This window comes from Rhinolophus ferrumequinum, chromosome 3 (assembly GCF_004115265.2).
Source record: "Rhinolophus ferrumequinum isolate MPI-CBG mRhiFer1 chromosome 3, mRhiFer1_v1.p, whole genome shotgun sequence".
Classification (NCBI taxonomy): domain Eukaryota; kingdom Metazoa; phylum Chordata; class Mammalia; order Chiroptera; family Rhinolophidae; genus Rhinolophus; species Rhinolophus ferrumequinum.
The window spans coordinates 103334417-103357019 of NC_046286.1; the positions used below are offsets into that span (position 1 = coordinate 103334417).

Sequence of the window (22603 nt, forward strand, 5' to 3'; positions counted from 1 at the left end):
GAATGGAAAGTGTGAATGGAGCTGCCCGTGTGTGCTCTCTTCAAACGAAGCATTTAAGGCAATGCACTGTCGTCTCTCTTCTCCTCTACCTCACGTTGACCTGGAGTGGATATCTACCATGAACGAGAAATGGTCCTTTTCTGTGTGAAGCCACTGAGATTTCAGGGTTGATCTCTCCTGTGGCAAACTTAGGCTATACTGACCAATCAGTGAGAACCCACAGTTATTGAGGGAAACGGAATCTGCAACCTTAAAGCTTCTGTTTTCTGGGGAACCTTCAGTAGCTGATGCTAAAGCCCATTTATGTCTGTCCTCTTTGTGAATTGGTGTGGCCACTGGAAAGGCCGTGGACCTGGCCCTGCCTGCTAGCGCTGACTCGACCGTGCCATCTCCTTGGGCTCAGGGGGGAGTTCTCATCTCCAACGTAAGGAACTTAAGAGGCACGTTAGAAGAGTTGGTGTGACCTTTAAATGAAGTCATGTAGAAACGCCCAGGTGAGTGACAAGCAGCTCCTGATAAGTGACAGGTGTGGTGTTACGTATGAGCAGTCATAGGCAGGTGGGGTTGTACTCATCAAATCCCGCTGTTTGGTGGTCACGGTTCTCTCTCCCTTCCCCTCTGTCCATTTGTCTCATTTTTAATCTGCCCAGTACCTTCCCGCCTTTAGTCCCCCTTAGAGAAAGTCACGGTATGAAAACTGGTGTCGCGCTCTGTGAATTCCTGTACGGAACAATGGATGGGTAGGTGCAAGACGATCTCAGTCTGAGGCACAGCTCAGACATCCTCCAGGTAGTGGAACATTTACCCGGTCACTTTCCAGGGGAAGGGTCCCCGTACGGCCCCGGACCCGTGAGGGGAAATGAAATTTTGTATGAATCGGGAAAGTGGGTCAGAGTGATCCAGAACAAAACTAATGGGAATGGAGATGACAGCTGTTCAGGACAAAAAGGAATAATTGTAATTCAATTATTACAAAGGAGAAAGAGCTAAAAAGAGCAGTATTGCATTTTCACACGGAATTCGCCACGTATTGGCTATCCCTTTTCTATTCTCAAATAAACAAACTCGGTCACCCTTCCTATAAAGTGTGATGGGGAAGAACAAGGGTCCAGAAGTCAGACGACCTGGTCAAAATCTGCCCTGCACCACGTGCCAGCTATCAGACATGTTAACACATGGAGTCTCCACGCCTTTGTTTATAAAATTGCAACAATAATGTACCCATCTCATGGCTTATTGCAGTGGTTGAATGAGTTAATCTATTTCAAGCTCTTAGCAGATAGAGCACGTAGTGTATAATCAATGTTGTTACTGTCGTTGTTATATCGGCATCACCATCACCAACGATCGTCATTCTCTGTCTTCATTATGGCAGTAGTTTTTAGCCACACAGGCTAAAACCTCTTACTGGGAATTTCCATCCTGCCACAAGAAGTCGGGGGCAGAACACTTCTGCAGAGTGTCTCTGGCCTATTCAGAAGATGCAGGAAACCCACCTCCATCGCCATGACTTGTCTCTTAAGGACAAACCACTTAAGCTCAGGACCCAACAGATGTCTAGTTTGATTGTTCAAAGGCCACACTAGTTTCCGCTCCAACTCTGGTGGCGGGGTGCTGGGAGGAGCCTCACAGCTGAGCCTTGGGCTCATGCAGACCAGATCCCTGCTTGCCATTAGCCAACCGTGTGGTTTTGGCCAATTAATTCTTCCATCTCTCCCAGGGGATTATAGAACGACCCAAGTAGGATGTTTGGCATGGTGCCAAATGAAGGCCTTAATAATAGACCATTATTTTTACCCCTTTGGTGTTTCTTCATGGTCCCATCTCTGCAGACTTCCCAACTGTAGGTCACCTAAAAGTGGATAGATCTATATTCTTTAACTTTCATGTAAGTTACAATAAAATATTGAGAAATGAACTGTGTCAAGTACAGACCTCTCCAGGAGCCCAGTAGAGACTGAAGGTTGACACCAAGCCATCAGTGCAAGTTACTTGGGTTCAAGTGTTCACACAGTGAAAACGGAAAAAGGAAAAGCCTAACTCTTCCACCGTTTCTGTATCTTGCCTGCAGGGCAGGTCTTGCCTGATGCCTGGCTGATACTGTTTATGACCCATTATGAGTGAACTTATTAGAATATGTGAGGTAAGCCTGGCCTGGCTTATTCCAGAGAGCTCCCTCCGGCTGCTGACAATCACCGCTGCTTTCCTCCGCTCTCTCAAATCACTTGCCTAATCAATCCTAGAATTGGATCAGATTTTTGTCGTCAAGCTTGGCAGTGTGTAGTTTTTCAAAGTGTTTCTTTGGGGAGGAAAGGGCCTCTCCTTCTTAGAAACTGATGTATTTTTGCAGCAGAGCTCTCATGTTTCCCTTTTGCAGCAGAGCTCTCAACTTCCTTGTTTGGTGAAAGCCTGTGTTTTTTAGATCCTTCTTCATAGTCCACTTCTACTGTCTTAAAACTGTGGCAAATGCAGGCACCTTTTCTCAACCAGAGGAAGAAAAATAACCATAATTCTTAGACACGGTGTCATTTCGCTGCACTCTGAGAATGGTGCAAGGCTGGCCTTCTCCTTCCTCTGGTCGTGAGTCTGTCTGTCACCCCACACCACACAACCCCACACTTGGCTGCAACAAGACTGAAAAGGAGAGTGTTGGGTGACACTCTTCTTCAGGTTCCTTCTGGTCTAGAAAGTTGTGAGTTCTAAGTCGATTCCACTAATGACTGTATTTCTGAGACCATTTTGGTAACTGAGTCCTTTCATCCGTAAAACTAAGTACCATTTTTCCCCGAAAATAAGACCTAGTTGGACCATCAGCTCTAATGCGTCTTTTGGAGCAAAAATTAATATAAGACCAGGTAGTATATTTATAATTATATTGTATTATATCTGGTATTATATTATATCCGGTATTATATTATATCCAGTATTATATTATATTATATTATATTATATTATATCATACTCGGTCTTATATTATATTAAAATAAGACCAGGTATTATATTAATTTTTGCTCCAAAAGACACATTAGAGATGATGGTCCGGCTAGGTCTTATTTTCAGCGAACACGATAGTTCTTTCTGTATGGAATGAGAGAAAAATTGATGCTTTTTTTATGCAATACTAACTGGAAAACAATGAATTAAAGAAAATGTCGTAACCCTTATTATAGCCTTATCCATGTCCACAATAGCTGGGCTAATTCTCTGAGGCTTTAATTGCCCAAAGTGTGAGAACTCGGGCTACATCATACCTATTTGTATAGCAATTGAGTTCTGTTTTGGGAGGAGAAAATTTGCTGTAATTTTGAAACCTAAATTTGGTTTGAAAACATATTTTGGTTTATTCTATTCTGTAATTTAATAAATTATATACTTAGTGCCTCTAAATAAGCAAAATGAATATTCATTTCAGTCTACTTCAGCTAAATATCGAGCCCACAATCTCAAATAATAATGAAATATTTAACTTCAAAAAAATAACACTTAAAATACTTTTAGACATCTATGACAGGCAAATTCATAGAAACAGAAAAAAGATTAGAGTTTACTAGGGACTGGAAGGGAGGGAAATGGGGGACTTTTTGCTTAATGGGTATACGAGGTCTGACAATTACATTCGCAAATTTGTTGCTAACCGTTTCTTTTGATATCAGAGGCGTTATTCATTATGAATTTGTACCAACTGGACAAACAGTTAACCAAGTTTACTACTTGGAAGTGCTGAAAAGTCTGTGTGAAAAAGTTAGACGACCTGAACTTTTTGCCAACAATTCATGGCTCTTGCATCACGACAATGCACCAGCTCACATGGCGCTGTGTGTGAGGGAGTTTTTAGTCAGTAAACAAATACCTGTATTGGATCACCCTCCCTACTCACCTGATCTGGCCCCCAATGACTTCTTTCTTTATCCGAAGATAAAGGAAATATTGAAAGGAAGACATTTTGATGACATTCAGGACATCATGGGTAATACGACAACAGCTCTGATGGAAATTCCAGAAAAAAGAGTTCCCAAATTGTTTTGAAGGGTGGACTAGGCCCTGGCATCAGTGCATAGCTTCCCAGGGGGTGTACTTTGAAGGTGACCGTAATGATATTCAGCAATGTGGTATGTAGCACTTTGTCTAGGATGAGTTCGTGAGCTTAAATGTCAGGCCTTGTAAAATTTCTCCTTTGGATAATGGAAAAGTTTTGGAAATAGGTAGTGGTGATAATTGTACAACATTATGGATGTAATTAATCCACTGAAATGTACACTTAAAATGGTTAAATGACCGTTTATATTATATATTGTACACAATAAAAATAAATCATTTAAGATACAAAATAAATAAGAATGATTCAAAAGTTAGAATATCTACTCTCAGCATTATAACATTGTATTTTCTTTTAGACATTCTGGCCTCTGTCATACAATCAAAAATAAATATTAGAAAACAGATCAGTTTAGCAATGTTTTTGATATTACTTACAGAACCCAACTGAATTTGCTCAAAACAATTAGCACCAGTGTGAGATTAAGTTAACAGTTATAAATAAATACTCAAAATTCATGTGCTTTTATGTATTTATTATCATTTTAGAAAGAGCATATTGAGGTAAAATCATCCTATACAAATAGTTAACAAAATATAAAATTCCTTTGAGTAAACCTCAGAAAACTATGCAAAATCTACATGAAAAATACTGTAAAGCTTTCCCAAGGAGCTTAATTAAAAACAAGAAAATTTGAAGAGGTATATGTTTCTAGTGGAAAGATTCAGTAGCAAAGATGGTAATTTTCCCCAAAATTATTCTCTAAATTTATTGGAATTTTTATCAAAGTGCCACATGTAGTTTTTGACCTGACCAAATTATTTTAAATTTTGTCTGAAAGTATATTTGGTTAAGAATAATCAAGAAAATATTGATAAACAGTAAGAAGAGGCACTTAAATTCTGATACATTAAAACACATGAAGTTATAATCATAAAGAATAATATTTTTAGGGAAATATGCAAAGTATATTCATAATTTGTTTTAAAGTAATGTAACAAAGTAAGTTGTTTTTTTGTTTGGTTTGGTTTTTTTAGTGGAATAAAATCCTATGTCTACATAGGACTATGGAAAAGAGAGTCTCTACTGTTCACATTTGAAAATATAGATTGCCAGCGTGTTCTCTGTTTACATTTTATTCTATAAAACAAGATCATGGTGGAAATATACTTTATAACCTACTTCTTTACTTATCTGTATCTTACAAACATTTTCCTATTATTAACATATTTTTCTGTTAGATAACTTTGATAACTGCATAATTTTCTATTGTATGGATATACTAGGTATTAGTTAAAAAGGCCATTGTTTTTGAAACACTTCGATTGTTTCTAATTATAATTCAAAATAGTGATAGCATCCTTTCACATAACTCTTTCTGCACAGCTGCCTGCTTCTTTTGACTGACTGCCCAAAAGTGAAATTGCGGGTCAAGTATTATATGCTTATTGCTCTAGAAAGATTGTAATGGTTCATAATATGATATCTATGACAGTGCCTCTTTTCTCAACGCTGAAAACTTTTTGTTTATATGATATTCAAAACTGTAATGTAGTGCTTTACATCATTTGATTATCAATGAAGTTGAACATCTTAGTAATTGTTCATTTGTATTTATTAATTTGTGTACTGCCTAGTCATATCCTTTGCTCCTTTTTTAATTAGAAGATTCAATCTTTTATTTGCTTGTGATAGATATTTGCATATCAAGGATATTAACATTTATAGCATATGTCAAAAATATCTTTTGGACTTTAATGTTTGCTTCTGTGTTTTGTTTGCCATTTCTAGTTTTAAAAGAAGTAGAAATATTTCCATTTCTTTTATTCCACAGTAATGAATCATATCTAATAGTAGAAAATGTTCTCACTTTGCAAAAATTATAGCAATAGTGGATTTTGTGCTTGAGAAAATCATACATGTAACATAACAATCTAAGATGAATAAGTTTTACCACCTTGACTTTAAATTATATTTTCCTTATTCTTCAGCAATTTCTGTCTATCTGGAAGCTCTATTGTTGATTATACTTGAAGACAGTAAGCAGTACAATAGAAGCCAATTTTCGGAATAGAAAGGTTTCAGTCATTGATCTATAATGTCAGTAGATTTCTCATGTAAGATCCTTTTCAAAACCTTAAATCTTGAGTTCACAGTCCTCACTTCATGTCTTGACAGTAGCTTTCAGGGCCATCAAAACAAGAATAAACACATTTCTTCTTTTTCAAGCTACAGAATCATATTCTCTTTATATCTGTTAACATACTTTTTCAAAAGAGAAGAACTTTGTTTCAAAAAAAAAAAAGAAACCCTCTTTTTTACTTAATTCTACTGGGACATTAAGGACAAAAAGGCTTCCAGCTTAATGGTGTTCTTAATGCCCCAAGAGTGAGGAAGAAAAATAGAGGAACTGAAGTGGAAATGGGCAATATAAAAACTCTACCTTGGATGAAGTTAAGGGGCTTTTCCCGTGTACACCCTGCTTTACTTCATAGCAGCTGCAGAGGCATTAGAGCCAGTCCCTGGTCATTTAGGAAGTCTCAGCGTTCCATGTTAGATGCCTTTCAGAGTAACAGTTCATGCATTTTACTTGTCATTCACTGCCAATCCAATAACATTATCACAACCATGTCCATTCAATAGGGATTGCAATGAAATAAAATAATGATTTCCTCACAGCTATTATTATTATCCATGGTAAGAGAGATAATTAATTTATCCCCAAGTGATCAATTAACTCTACAAAAGTTTCATATACATATATATACATAAAGTTTAATCTTTAATCAATATATTCTATTTGGAAAAATTCTGACATTGGTCGTAGATGAGCAAGCTCTAGGCTGTTTTATTGTTCTATTGAAAGCTTTCGCATGCACACCCCAAAAGAAGACAACTGTGGTAAACCAGCACTCGGCAGCCACTATGGCTACCAGAATCTTTTCTGCATTCACCAGATGGGCTCTACCCATGCTCAGGTAGCTATCTTTTCTAATACCTTCAACAGGTTCTCCTACTTGTGATTTTACAGCATCAGAAAAACAAAACTCACAGTGTAATGACAATTGTATACACTCAATGATACATTGATTTGAAAATATCAACAGAATAAAAATAGCATACTCGTGTAGTTGTGTTTCAATGTTGCATTCTTTTTCACTAAGCAATTTATAAGCATGTAGCTGGATGTGGTTATGGCTATGTATCCTCTTTAGAAAGTGGGGTGAGAGAAAGGGATGAGTAAAGAGAAAAGGCAGAAACCCAGGATCTTAAACATCTGATTCTGTCTGCCTGATCAGGCAACAAGGGACCTAGGGATCATTTAGCTCCAAGAAAAAGTGCTACAGTGTCACTATCCTTTTACACATCTACACACACTACATACTTCTTCCCACCACTTCTAACTTATCCCAAGAAAAATATACACACAATGATAAAACCTTTTAGGAGACTGTTTCTATAGTACCTGGGTCTCTGGTTACACATCACTGTCTGAGCTGGAGCAGAACTCGCAGCAAAAGGGCTCCTTTATCCAAGAGGGGCCACTCCACGCTGTGCCCCCTTCTGGAATACCCGTCACCTGTGTGACCCCATCTCTCAGGCTCTCCCAGTGTCTGGGAGGCTTCTCTACTCTTGAGATCGGGCTGAATGCCCCTTGTGATTTGCTGTTTAAATGCCTTGTTCTTCTTATGAACATGTATCACACTTGCAGTATTTGTTCAGTATCTTCTTTCATACTATATGGAATCCCCAGAGGTACGAGGACCATTGTGGTCTCGTTCAAATCTGTGTTTCCAGTTCCTAAAATGGTGACATTCTCAATAAACCTTTGATGGATGAGGATTAAGTAAACTCATATATGCGAAGTGCTCACTTTAATTCCTGGCGTGTAGAGGTGCTCAGTACATGTCGGCTGCCAGTGTGTGAGCCATGACAGACCCGCACAGTCCTGACTCCTTAATATGGTTAGCTTCACAGGTCGACTTTTTGAATGAATTTGCGCTGCCCATAATCCTCAGAACTACCTTTCTGCAGGCTGCTAGTTCCCTTCTGTTGAACTGAGCTGCTCAGTAGGGAGGATTTGGTAACCCTTGTCTTCTGGAAAAGGCAAAATAACTTTTAGATCGGATAAGATCAAAAGAAGTGTCCTCGCTACTGGCTGTGACATACTCTACATGTCATTCCCCCTCTCCACTTGGCTGTTGAGTATCTCATTACAACAGCTTTTAAGCTAACTTATAGCATCCTACTTTTAGTTGTTTTTCGTAATATATGGTATGACCTACAATGTGTCTAAATGTTGTAGTATTGAGCCACCATGCAAACAAATTCCATAGTTATATTGAGATTGGATCTCTGCGTTAAAAATGAGCCATTTCCACTCGTTACATTTGTATTTACTTTCCAACCCAACAAGAATATAGTCTGAACTGCACTAGAAGTTGTGGGGCTGCCCTGAGGTGTTTTCATGCCTAATCCCCATTTTGTTGCAGGAGGGAATGAAACCGGCCACTTTATATTTTTAAAAACTTATTGTGATTCCAGAGGAAATAGCTGTGAACCCACTAAATGATACCTTATCGTCTTGAATTCGTAATTGAAAATTCGGTTTGGTTCAAACATATGCTAAGTGTCACCCTTATGACTGGCTAGTTTGTACTTTATTCTGTAGAAAATGGAATTGGGGGGACTCTGGACTTTTTGACCAGATGGTGTGATCATCAGATTTGCTCTATGAAGGTCAATCCAGCAGCCTGTGAAGAGTCAGGCTGGAAGAGTAGAGAAAGACAGAAAAGAGGTGTGTTAGGAGGGCCTGACAGTGCTCCAATGAGGAGACAGAACCAGAGGAAAGGCGGTAACAATGGAGACCCAGGACCGGAAAAATAAAGGGAGGAAGGAGACCCAGAACCAGAAGAGTAAAGGGAGGATGGAGTCCCAGAACCGGAAGAGTAAAGGGAGGATAGAGTCCTCCCATGTTTCCCCAAAAATAAGACCTAACCGGAAAATAAGCCCTAGCATGACTTTTCAGGATCACATCCCCTGAGCATAAGCCCTCATGCATCTTTTGGAGCAAAAATTAATATAAGACCTGATCTTATTTTCGGGGAAACATGGTAGTACCTAAGGATCGGGGTGAGGATGCAGAGACCAGAAGACTGTAGGTGAGGATGGGGAGGAGGACATAAATTCAAGAGATACTACAAAGAAAGAACAAGATGACTTTGCAACATGAGGGATGTGAGTGATGACAAACAGATTTTGACCCTGGGTGGCTGGGAACCTGGGTGTATCATCACTAAATATAGGGGACATAGGACAAAGAGAAAGCCTATGGGGGAAACTTATCCTTGGAACAAACTGAATTTGAGGTGCTGGCAAGAGCCAGGCTGTTGCAATTGTGACCTGGAGTTCAAGAATGATGTCAGACTGCCCACAGGTGTGCTGACGGTGGTGTCATCCCTTTTGACAGCCTGGTTCCTTTTGTCTCTCCATAAATGAAACACTTTAAAGTCATAATTGATCTTTCTTTTCAGAAGAAAAGAAGAACGTTTGACTTTGTCTTGGAAGAGTCTGGGGCATCGCCGTGGATCAGTCACCGCCTTTGATTATCTTCTATAACAGATGCTTTATATAGCTCTTCTATTTAAATCTGGGAACTCTCAGTCATTTTAGACAGTAGATAACAGGTTCTCATGATTAAGGAAACTGGGGCGAAGAAAGGGGGGTGGTGGCCGCTGGCCACGTTCATTCAGCCAGTGGTCAGTGTCCCGGCTTCTGGCCTCTGAATTCTCCACTCTGGAAGGAGCAAGTAAGGGAACAGCGGGGAACTTCCTGTCTCTGCAACACAGCTTGTTACTGTGCTTTCAGAAGTACTCTTTACAACCATTTTGTGTTTCTTTGGACTCTTGTAGTTATTTACTATTGAGTCCTTTTAAAGTTCTAAGCATTTAAAAATTTTGCTTTTCTTCCCTACGTTCTTGAGAGTCTACACACAGTCAGTTTATGTTCACTTCTACTGAGAACATGCTCCGTGTTTGTAACCAGCCTACCGTTTCCACTCACACATACCACACCCAGACCCCCTTTTCAAATCAAGGTTTGTGTCATGGTAATGGTTGTAAGACCAGCATGGATTGTTAACTGAAAAGGGACCGTTGCATAAAAGTGTATCTGTTGTCCGCCTTCACGGGATCCTTGAACTCCTGTGACCCTGACCGACCTTTTCTCTTTCATGCTACCTGTCCATCACCGCCTCTTCTGTGAGGGACAGTGAGCTGCTCCCTTAGGAATGGTGAGGGATCTGTACCAGTCAGGAACTCAGTAACACAGTGAGAGCCTGTTTATGGCTTCTAGGGCCTCCGCGCATCCTTCAAACCGGTAATGACAAAGGCTCGGCCCACTGGTGATCCCCAATAGAGTTCAGTTTAATTAAATGGTCTATGCGTCGATTCGCCTTGTAATTGTAGAAATGAATGCTTCCTATTTTTGACCTGTCCCTTTTCCTACCATTTAGATGCTTTGAACCTCCGAAACCGGCAGGTCATCTGCGTGACTCTCAAAGTTCTCCAGCACCTGGTGGTGTCAGCTGAGATGGTGGGAGAAGCTCTGGTGCCCTATTACCGTCAAATCCTCCCCATTCTGAACATATTTAAGAATATGAATGGTGAGTTATCCCGGGAGGCAAAATGCCTTTTAAGCCCTGAACAAAGGGAGCGGCTTGATGTAGAGTTCATAAGCAACACATTTAGGACTTATTATTGCAGATAAACTATGATCCATTTAGAGATCTAAGTATCATAACTCCCACTCCTCCTCCTGCCACCCCCGAGGGAAACAGTAAAACTATTTAACAGTAAAACCATTTATTACTCCTGACATGTGCAGCTTACTTACTTACTTGGTACAGAAACACTGACGCAGTTCTATAATCGTCCAATGAGTAAATTGTAAAATTTTTAAAATAGCTTTTTGAATACTTTAGTAGGAATTTGTTCTTTCTCTTGATAGAGTACTCCCTTTAGATCCTTCCAGTTAAAATTCCAGTTTTTATCGATTTAAGATGAGTTTTTAAAGCAATATTATTAAAATCTGGTACATGTGGTTTGGAGAGTTTTTATATATGTTCTCCCATATCTACAACACAAATAGAAAAATGGATAATATGTTGCTACTTTGTTGATGGTGAGTACTGTTTAAAATATGTGTATATATAAGTTTTGGAAAGCACTGAGGAGCTCAGACGAATCTGCTTTATACTGACAAGGGTATTAGCAAGTTGTGGCGATCTCTTGGCAGTAAGTACATTGAGAGTGCCAGTTTCCTTTCGTGCCTGTTGAAATGACGTGAAACTAATTTTCTTTTATGTTCCTAACTTTAAAGTTCTGTACTTCCCATGGTCTAAGTCAACATTTGAAGTTAATTCCTGGTAGCCATGTAAACAAATTAGTAATTTAGTGAAACACTGTATGAAATTTTTTCAACATGTTCTACAATGAGTACATTGTACATGCAAAAAAAAAAGAAAAAGAAAAAAATCAAGAAACTGAGTGTACAGCAGGTCCTACCACAAACAAGTCCTTTATTTGGAATCACTATTTTTTATACTATTCCTAAATTTCTTTAAGATGTCTAGTTAACCAGGCAGACTATTCAGGAAATCATGGAATCCTCAGAAAGTCTTGAGCTGTCTTTCTATAACACGAGGACCTACTTACATGTTTAACATTAAACATAGTGGAAAGGACTTCACCTGGGGTTATGGGAGCTTAAGAATACTTGTAATGGAGTGAGCCGATATCCATTCCAAAATATCTGAAGAGCTATGGAGTTAATGTGGGCATTCAGATAAGATGGTTACTCTTTCAGGAAAATGAAAATTGGGTGTTAGGAATTGAGTATCTTATGGTCTAAACTGAAAGTTTTAGTAACAGCATTTCTACTATACGGAAAACAATTTTTAAGCATTCTTGAGTCATAATCAAATTTTTTTCTGTATCCATTAAATTTAGATTCTAATTAACTTCAGAGAGAAAGATGATAGAGATAGAAATACAGAGGTAGAAGCCATAGAGAGAGATTAGAGAGCTGGAGTTATTAAAGACATAGAAGAATCAGGGAACAGCCACCCCCGAAAGTCTCAGATATAGTAAACATTTTTGAAGTGTGTGATTCGCAAGTGTTTTCCTCAATAATCCTCATAGAAACCTACAATATATGTACTATCACTATTTCCCTTTTTTCACTGTCAGAGTTGCCTCTCTGTAACTTTTCTCCCAAGTGCACATTTGCTTCTGTCCTTTGCCGTCGTGGAAGCTGGGTGCTAACACACGTCCCTCCCTTGCGTGGCTAGGTGTGGGTCCCTACTGCAACACTAAGCTAATGCTTTTGTCGTCCCACAGTAGAACCTGGTACTTCAATCTAAGCTTCATGTTGTATCTTGTATAAAAGAAGAAGCACAGTGATATGCAAGAGGCAGTTAGAATCTCCCTCATCCTCAGGGAAACCTGTAAGGAGGAGGACACCTGCCATGGTAGCAGGCAGGTCTCCTTGCGAGCATTAGACTACCACACAGAAGCAACTGGTTTCTCCATCTTCCTCAGATCCTTTTAGTACAATCTGTAGCTCACAAGTGTCCATATGCTTCACAAAATAAGTGATTGGCTTTAGGCATGTATCTCTAGTTAGATTTTATCAATGTGGGGAATTTGTAGTTTCTACCATAGCCTTCATTGGGCCCAAACATGGCTAATTCTTTTGCAACATTCCTGAATGGATTCATCAGGAAGTCTATAGTCAACCATTTTCTGCTTACTATCTTTCTGACATTTGAGACACAAAAAAATATTAGCCTCACCTTCATTTTCTACTTATCTTAGAAACCTATCAATCAGTACAATGCCAGAATGCAGTGTGCTGTATTTCCAGAGGGTCAAATTACAGAATTGGAGCATTCTAGCTAGAAAACTTAAAACCGCTCTTCAAAGTGGCTGTGTTGCTGTACATCGGTTCTATCAGAAGAAGCTTATCTCAGGATTTCCGATTACAGTGGTATTTTCACTATACAAATAATTTAGCTCTAATAGCATTTACTAAATCCTGCTTTATGATTGTAGATATCTTATTCATATTCACAGAACCTTAATACTTCATTTGAGCAGATGTCTTTGGTAACAGATATATTTCTTTACACTTAAAATTATACTGGAAATTTCCATCATGTAGCATTAGAAGAAAATTTCATCCTCAGTTCAATGTATTTGAAAAAAATTTTACACGTTTCTGTTTCCTCTTTTCTTTACATATCTTTCATGTAAATTCATGTCTTGTTAAATTCAAATATGTTTCTTTCAAGTCCCGCAACAAAATCTTTTTGAGAAGGAGACCAGATATAAATGACAGAAAGAAAGAAAAAAAATGAAAGACAGAATATTCCTTCTAATGTAATGACCTGTCTTTCTGTCGGTGTTCCCTTGAAGCACAAGCTTTGGTTTAATTCTACTGCCTGCTCCTTTTTGCAATTTCTGTCCTATTTAATGTCAGATGGACTTCCTCTGAAACGATCAGTGGCGCTGAGCAGCTAGGGACTGGACAAACATTTCCACAGTCGCCCAGGGTGAGGACCCCCAGGCCTGGAGTCTTCCCAGGGGACCAGTGGGAAGTAAAGAAGGGCGGTCAGGGGAGAGGGGAGAGCCAGTGGTGCTGGTGGCACTGTCCTACCTACATTTCTGTGGGTGTTAAAACTCGCAACCAGCCCCACAAGATCAATCCGGTCCTAGGGGAAAGAGTGGCTTTATAATTCCATTTATGGATAATATTCTCCACACGGTTTCATTAGGCTAAAGTTAAAAAGACAAGACAATAAATCTAAGGTATGAACTGTAATGTGGAATGAAGAGTAACATTGCGGAGCCAGGAGAGATGGGAGCTTAGGCAAATCATGTAACTTCTCTGAACTTAAAGTTCTTCATCCGTACAAAACAGTTGTAACCATGCCTTCTTTGTAGGGTTGGCGTGATACTTGGAGATAGTGTATCCACCCCCTTCATGCAGAGCCTGGCCTTGTCTGGGTATTAAAGGAGAGAGTCATTATCATTATACAACATTTTATACATATGCAATCTTATATAAGTACATTGCTATGTACTATATACAAATATACTAAGTTATGAACAGGCGAGGGAATGCGTCATGTGCCCCTGTTGGGGAACTCGTCCCCTCGTCCCCTCGGCCCTTCTGTGAGCCTGTAATTGAGGCATGGGTTTCCAGCTGTGACAATCCCTTTGTTTCATGGCTGATTGCCAAATTCTGGGTATGGAGCCAAAGAAATTAAGAACTCTGGGATTCATTCAACAATAACTGGTTTTCAGGTTCCTCCCTTCCTGGCATAATCTTTAAGCTCCATTATGTGACTGATGTTTTGGGGAATATCATATTTAGAAGCCTGAGTGTGACAAACAGAAGGCACCTGGGTCAGGGTCCATGCTGGGAGATCCAAAGTAGTACCTGTGTTTTGGGGCTTGTTTTCCTTAATTCTAAACAACAAATTTTGGGTGCCTAAAACGCGCTGTCTTTCTAGTAACTGCTTTGGGGTGAAAGAGAAAGAAGAGTTTCTAGAAGAGCAAATTTTTGTTTCCTGTGTTGTTTCACTAATGTTATTAATGGTAACATAAAATTAAGACAATACAAATGTTTAATTTATAGTCTTCAGAGATGAAACTGCAAAATTAATACTGTAGTGTATTGCATTTGAGAAGCATGAGCCAATAAATGGCATTAAAACATTTACAGCTAAAATATAGGGCTGGGCCGGCAGATTAGGGGTATCCAGCAACCCTGTTTTCTGGAGGCAATCCTTATTTTGGTTCCTTTGTTCTTAACTGCACCAATAGTCCTTAAATAGACTCTACCTGGAACCGTTCCGAGACTCCAGGTATCGGCAAGTCTGATGGTACCATAAGTTTATCTCATGGGATGTGCAAAAGGAAATGTAATTTCAATGAGGTGACATGTTCCCATGTGTGCAGAAATCAAACAGTCTTAGATTTATCCAGGCTAGTTCTGGGACATATGCCACTATAGGTTCATAAAAAGTCCATGAAAAAGAGGTTACATTTTTAAATTTAAGGTCAGACGAAGTAGAATACATCAAATTTACAAAACTTTAAAACGTTTGTACCAGGTCTTTGGTCCTGTAATGTAAGTAGTTTCTAAAAACTAGAAACAACTGTTTTACGCTGGCAGGCTTTTAAAAGAACTTCTGATTAGAACCTAAGCATTCTTTCTTAGTCAACCTGATTGAAACCCTCCGAGATATTTCTGTGAGCTTTATGGGACCCATTCTCATGGGTCATTAAAAATGTTGATGAGCTTTTGGGAACTGATTGTTGACCAAAAAAATATTTTGTTTTTCTGTCTCATAACTGATGTGTATAAAGTCTCTGTCACAGAGCTTTAAATTAAATTTTAGAATTAAGGTTTGTTCCCCATAGGATTCTACACAAGTTCGAGTCCATGGATTTATATTTTAGAAGTTATTTCAACTTTCCTTTGAAATCACTAGGTTTATGAGATTTGAAAGCATTCGGATGTTTATTCAAGGAATAAGTTCATTGAGGAAAGTGTTGGAACCACCGCTCCATAGTTTGTGAGAATTACATTTGGGATCACCACATGTGTTTCTCATCTCTTCGGAGCTCTTCTTCCTCTTAGATTGAACCAGGCGGTCTGAATCCCAGCATCATGACAAAGCTGGCCGATACACGTGACGCCACGGCTTGAGCCTCTATCCAATCCACTAAACTACGATGTGTTAGATTGTCAGTTCCATGAGGGCAAAATGTTTCTGTTGGGCTTTCTTTTTCCTGTGTGGAGGCTAGCACACCTCGGAGAAATAGACTCTTCGTATGTGTTTGTGTGGGATTTACTCACTCAACTGTCTGCATGGCCAGTACTTGTTTATTCAATGCTGTTCCAAGTAGCTTCGCTCTCTCATGACGGTGCCCATTATACTGCCAAAGGCACTTCCGGCACGAAACTGAAATCTACCCTAACAGGTCCATCTGGGCTGTCTCTCTAATCTAAACTACACAGAACAATGTCTACCCGCTGTTTCAAATAACGGGCCCTCAAAAAATTATATAAATCTTTCCTTCCCCCTCAATCTTTACTTCTCCAAATTCAATATTCCTTCATGTTCCAAGCAGTCTTTATAAGCAAAGCTTCCAGAGTTCGAAAATCTCAAGGGATGGGGACGGAGGCCCTGTGTATCTGTGAACACTGATGGCTGATAGGGCAGCCTGGGGACCGAGGGTCCTGGGAAAAGCCAGGGCTTCTGCGCCCTCATTCCATGCACCTCACACGGCGTCAGCCCCTAAAATGACCTCCTTACCATTAGGAAACCTACAAGTACGTACTAAATGAATTTCCTCTTCACTCAGACTGCTTCATTCAAGTTTATTTTCACCCTAAATTCACTTGTAGAGCCGTGCTGGGGGCAGAGACATAATGTAGGTTGCCTCTATCTGCTCTCCCTGTAGACAGATCTGGTTGCATCTGCCTAGAGAGAAAAATTAATCTCAGAGTTGTCTGTCTGGACCTAGAAACACAGGACCTGGTAGGATGATCACCAGGGAACTGAGAACCCGTCCTAAAGGCTGTGTGTGGGTGTCCTGGGGCCGCCATAACAAACACCACAGGCTGGGCGGCTTAGACAACAGACATATATTTTCTCCGAGTTCTGGAGGCCAGACGTCCCAAATCAAGGTGTCAGCAGGGTCGTTGCTCTCCAAAGTCTCTGGCAAGGATTTGTTCCAGGCTCCCTGGCTTCTGGTGGTGCCAGCCTGGCGACCCTCGGCTCACAACCGCCTCCCTCCGGTCTCTGCCTCCGTCTCCACGGGACGTTTCCCCTGTGTGCCAGTCTCTGCGTCTCTTCTCCTCTTCTTACACAGACACCAGTTCTTGTCATGACTGCGTTAGGGCCTGCCCTCTCCCAGGATGACCTCATCTTACCTTCCTAGTTACATTGGCAATAACTCTATTTGCAAATGTTGGCCACCTTTGGAGGTTCCAGGAAGTACATTAATTTAGGGGACACTGTTCAACCGGGACAGGTTGTGTAAGTCTCACCTCAGGTGTGTGCAGATCACATCCCATCCTTGATAAATAGTTAGAGCTTTCGTGTGCCTTCACTCCCTCCCATTGCCCTACCGTGTTTCCCAGAAAATAAGACTGAGCCGGACAATCCGCTCTAATGCATCTTTTGGAGCAAAAATTAATATAAGACCCGGTCTTATTCTACTATAATGTGAGACGGGGTATAATATAATATAATATAATATAATATAATATAATATAATATAATATAATATAATACTGGGTCTTATTTTAATTTTTGCTCCAAAAGACGCATCAGAGCTGATTGTCCAGCGAGGTCTTAGTTTCAGGGAAACACAGTAACTACTGAGAATGGACTTGCTCTGCGAAGCCTAACAAGAACTCCCTCTTTCAACAACAAAAAACCCTGCTCTTTCTCCTTTCAGCAGGAAGGGTTTGTTTAGTGAAGAAAGAAAGAGAATCCAGGTGTTCTGAGTAGAGGAGGTGGCAGGGACTTGATCTTCTGTCCTTCAGGGATGCTGTGCTCTGAGAAGTGAGCTAATGCCTTCACAGTCTCAGGTACTGCGCCTGACACGCCACAGACACCCACGTGTGCTGCTGCCACCAGCCCCCCGGAAGACCCTAGGGAGTCACTCAGGGTGGTGGACTGCATCGCCTGAACCTGTCCCTGCCCAACCAGCTGGGCAAGAGGGTCAGGCTACTGTGTACCTGAATGGGGTACAGACCGACACACAGGAGTTCACCTGGTGGGCAGGGATGGATGCAATGATAAGTGTAAAAACAAGAAATGGGAGAGTGTTTCAGAGCAAAGGCTTTCCTGGGTTTGAATCCTGGCTCGGAATTTATAAGCTGTGTGGCGTTTGATGAGTTACATAACTACTCTGTGCCTCAGTCTCCTTAATTCGAAAAGCAAGTGGTTGAGAAGATTAAAGAGAGCTCATGGAGCTGCAGGGAACTGCAACAAAATCGTTTTTGTAGGTGTGTCAGTGGTAAGAGGATGAGGGCAATGGATGATGGAATGTGAGTGAAATTGATTTGCAAATGAGCAGGTGGTAGGTAAATGTTACAAGTGTATTATCTGCCTGACAGGGGTTGCCTACATTTGTGGTTCTGTGGCAGCCCTTTCAAAATACGTAAGTGACATCTATTAGAATAAATATGATAATTTATTAAGGTGATTAGATGCAAAATATATGTTTAAGAGTCAGTATGTTTTTTGTATTCCGGCAGTCAGAAATACAATGCAAAATTTGTTTTTGAGATGCTAATAATTTCTCCTTGCAGAAACATTCCAATGTAGATAAACTTTTACTGTTCAACCCTCTCTCCCGCCGAAGAGTTTTCGCTCATTCTTTGGATCCCATACTTCATTTTAGAAGAGAGCTGAAGTCTTTATCTAATGAAAAGGCCTAATGGGGAGGTTTGCCTAGAATTGCACGCCATGATAGATTATTGAAATCCTAACCTCTTTCCAAGACAGACACAGCTTTCAATTTTCAAGTGGCTTTATATTTGCAGTTTTTCTGCGTGGATCTTTCCGAATCTTAGTGCCCCAGCCTTCATCCTGGGCACCCCAGGTTCATGGGCATAAGCTGCATCATTCTCGTTTTACCGCCCTTCCCATCATGTAAGTTTACCTAGAGATCAGACTGTCGAGAGAACACTGAATTGCAGACAAATTCGGTGCCCAGGCACCTACCTGTGTGTGCTCCCCACACCAGTGGCACGTTTGCTGTACCTGGAGCAACCCGCATAGGTAAACCTCATTAGTGTTTTCTAAAGAGACCACTGTGGTGTGGCATCGAGGCTTGAGGTGGGAATGGAACCGGCCGTCTGTACCCGGCTGCCTGCTTGTTGGAATGGGCCACGGGACCTACACCCCTGGTTCTTGACCTTGAGTGACCATCCTAGTCCCATCCCAAAGACTCCTGTGAGATAAGGCCTCCTTTTTCTCCAGAAGTCAACTCAAACGTCACGTTCTCTCAGGTCTCTCCAGGGGCACCAAACTTTGATCCCTCTCTGACTAGCAACACGCATCACTCTCTACCCTTGGTCTTCCCAGCATCTCACGTGCTATGTAGAGACTCCATTTCCTGCGTCCACCTCCTTGACTAGCCTGGGAAAGAGAGGGGACAGCTGGCCCCTGCTCAACCTGTGGGCACAGCCATGTTTGAAACGTGTGCTTTGTCCCCCTCCCTCCCGCTCCGAGGTCCACCAGAACAGTATCTCCAGACAAGATGGTTCGATTCCCACTGGTTCCCAGTCCTTGGCCAGTAACCTGCTGGCTTCCCTGCTGGCTGGGAAGTGGCATGTTTCTGAATAGGAGATTTCCACCCGTTCAGCGAAGGCCTTTAAGACCTGCTAAGAGAAATCTGTATAATGTGCTTCACTGTATTTAAAAGCTCAGGATGGGCCCCAGATGAGCACACATGGAGATATTCACCCAAAAGGAAACAGTGTTCTTTTCTATCTATACAAGAGTTTTACTTAATCTGCAAAAAAAAAAAAAAAAAGCAAATAGTGATTTCTAAAGTTTTCATTTAAGGAGGCTCCTGTATTTGGTCTGATTATAATTTGTACTTTTTCAGTCACCTAAACTATCAACCGTCTGGACTTGCTGGTAATGTAGATCTTGTTCTCATTTCCTTTATATGCAAATCTTTCAGGAACACAAGGCGACCTTCCTGCACTCTATATGTGGACATTGCAGAGTAAATAAAAATTCACCAAGTATAATTGTTATGTTGAATAATCACTACTTATGACATAATTACAAGATGAGTTTAAAAGGGGATCGGAGACCCAAAAAAAAAGAGCTTTATTCAGTGGGGGAGCTTTTCCCTGACAGTGCCTAAAACTTGAACGACCTTAATTGTTCTACTCACTGACTCACACACATAGTTCCAGTGCTTATTAGAATTCATTCTTCAACAGTTTGGTCAAAACTCCAAACAAGATTTACCCTCCAGGCTGGAAGCTTGTAGTGGGGAAAGGGGGCGTGATGGACTTTTCCTCCGTTTCTCTGCCTCCTATGTTATCACCGCCTTCCACCTTGACTACCCAGCTTCTGTCCCCCAGTGCTGTTGGGACGGGGGAGGCAGTCAGCGAGGAGCGGGGAGGTTCTCACGACCGGCTCCATCCTGAGCTGGCACCACATGCCCTGGGCCTGGCAGGCCGTTCCGGCTGATTCTGTCCCGTGGAGCGTGGGGAGGGCTACTAGTGACCCCCGCCACGGACCGGGCTCTCCATTCAGGATGTTTGTAACTCTTTCCTCAACTTCTTGTGTTCAGGATCCCCCTGCCCTTCTAGAAGCATCGTGGGGACACCTTGAGCTCTCCAGATGGTTCCACCTGCCGGGCAGGATTGGGAGCCGAGCACAGCCACAACACCTTGGGAGAAATCCCTCACTGTCTCCTCACACCACGTCCAGTTGTGGACATGGTCTTCTGACACTCCCACAGTCACCCCACTGGTGACACGCCAGCCCCACTCTCCCCTTGGCCCCACAAGTCACACAAGTCGGGAGCCCCATTTCAACTCCCTGCCACCCTGACTTTCCTGTGCTTGAGCCAAATACAAGAAGTAGGAACAATTATTCTACTTAGTATGAAATCAGCTTTCCATTTTTCTTTTCTTCAAAAATCTATATTTTTCACATTAACAGAATGGAATGTATGTAGCTCAGCATAAGCCTAACCACCATGGAAAGAGGATTTTTTTTTTTTTTAAGTTTATTGGGGTGACAGTTGTTAGTAAGGTTACATAGATTTCAGGTGGTACAATTCTGTATTACATCGTCTATAAATCACATTGTGTGTTCACCACCCAGAGTCAGTTCTCCTTCCATCACCATATATTTGATCCCCTTTACCCTCATCTCCCACCCCCCACCCCCCTTACCCTCTGGTAACCACTAAACTATTGTCTGCATCTGTGAGTTTTTGTTTCTTTGTCTTGTTCCTTTGTTGCTTTCAGTTTTATATACTAATATCAGTGAAATCATATGATTCTCGACATTTTCTGTCTGACTTATTTCACTCAGCATAATAATCTCAAGGTCTATTCATATTGTTGCAACTGTCACTATTCCATCTTTTCTTAGGGCAGAATAGCATTCCATTGTGTATATATACCACAACTTCTTTATCCATTCATCTATCGAAGGACACTTTGGTTGTTTCCATGTCTTGGCCACTGTAAGTAAAGCTCCAATGAACATCAGAGCACATATATCTTTATGGATAAATGTTTTCAGATTTTTTGGGTAGATACCCAGGAGAGGGATTGCTGGGTCATATGGTAATTCTATTAGTACTTTTTGAGGAACCTCCACACTGCCTTCCATAACGGCTGCACCAGTCTGCATTCCCACCAACAGAGTATGAGGGTTCCTTTTTCTCCACAGCCTCTCCAACACTTGTTACTATTTGTCTTGTTGATGATAGCCATTCTGACTGGGGTGAGGCGATATCTCATTGTGGTTTTTATTTGAATTTCTCTGGTGATTAGTGATGTTGAGCATCTTTTCATATGTCTATTGGCCATCTGTATGTTCTCTTTGGAGAAATGTCTGTTCAGGTCCTCTGCCCATATTTTGATTGGATTGTTTGTTTGTTGTTGAGTTGTATGAGTTCCTTACATATTTTGGATTAGGCCCTTTTTGGAGGCATTGTTTGCAAATATCTTAGCCCATTTGGTTGAAAATTCCAATGGACAGATTTCCTTAGAAAAACTGCAAGTATTATTGATATTTCTTTGCTTGCCTGCTTTCTGTATTGTATTTTCATGTATGTCTTGAATTAATGTTCCAAGTTATTACTTTATTAAGGAAAAAGTAATGGTGGCACTGTTATCATGACTAAGTTCTATTTGGATCCTTCCAAGATCAATTCACTTTTTTTCCTCTTAAATGCAGTACTTTAATATGAACTGTTGGTGAGCCTATTTATTTTCATTTGGCAGTGAACGAAAAATGACTCATCATTCAGTGACTTTTAGATTTTGCCTACCTATTACAGCCCTGCTTCTGCCTTCACCAAATGAACCCCATATTTTATCTTTAAATTTATTTCTTGAGCCTTGAAGTTATCTTAATCACACAGCAAAAATACTAATTAATGATACGATACTAACATTTTAAAAAACAAGATTGTAGTTGGGCCATAATCACAGAATGATTGCCTGTAATCCTCCTGCTATTTTAAGCTGTGGTTTTACCTTGAGGCCAGTTGGATATTTATTTATACACATCAAGGGTTTTGACGAGTTTGTAGTTCTTCTAACAGAAATCACGGGATATTATACGTGTTTGTGTGTGAGTGTATTTATTTATTGTCAGTATGGTAAATAACCACTAACTGGATGACTGAGATGTAGGTAGGTCTGTTTAGAAGCAGTGGAACATGTTATCCTTTCAAAGTTTCTCATGATCTGTGAATATACAATGATGTTATT

At 40.6% G+C, this 22603-nt stretch overlaps 1 protein-coding gene across 2 annotated transcripts in view; it reads left to right on the top strand.

Annotated features, from left to right (window-relative positions):
* PACRG (parkin coregulated) overlaps positions 1 to 22603 on the top strand; it is a 430204-nt gene that overhangs the window by 229166 nt on the left and 178435 nt on the right. For both annotated transcript variants that reach the window (XM_033103451.1, XM_033103452.1), the window contains exon 4: positions 10551 to 10700. In XM_033103451.1, coding sequence (XP_032959342.1) covers positions 10551 to 10700 — 150 coding nt within the window. The remainder of the gene's footprint in view (positions 1 to 10550; positions 10701 to 22603) is intronic.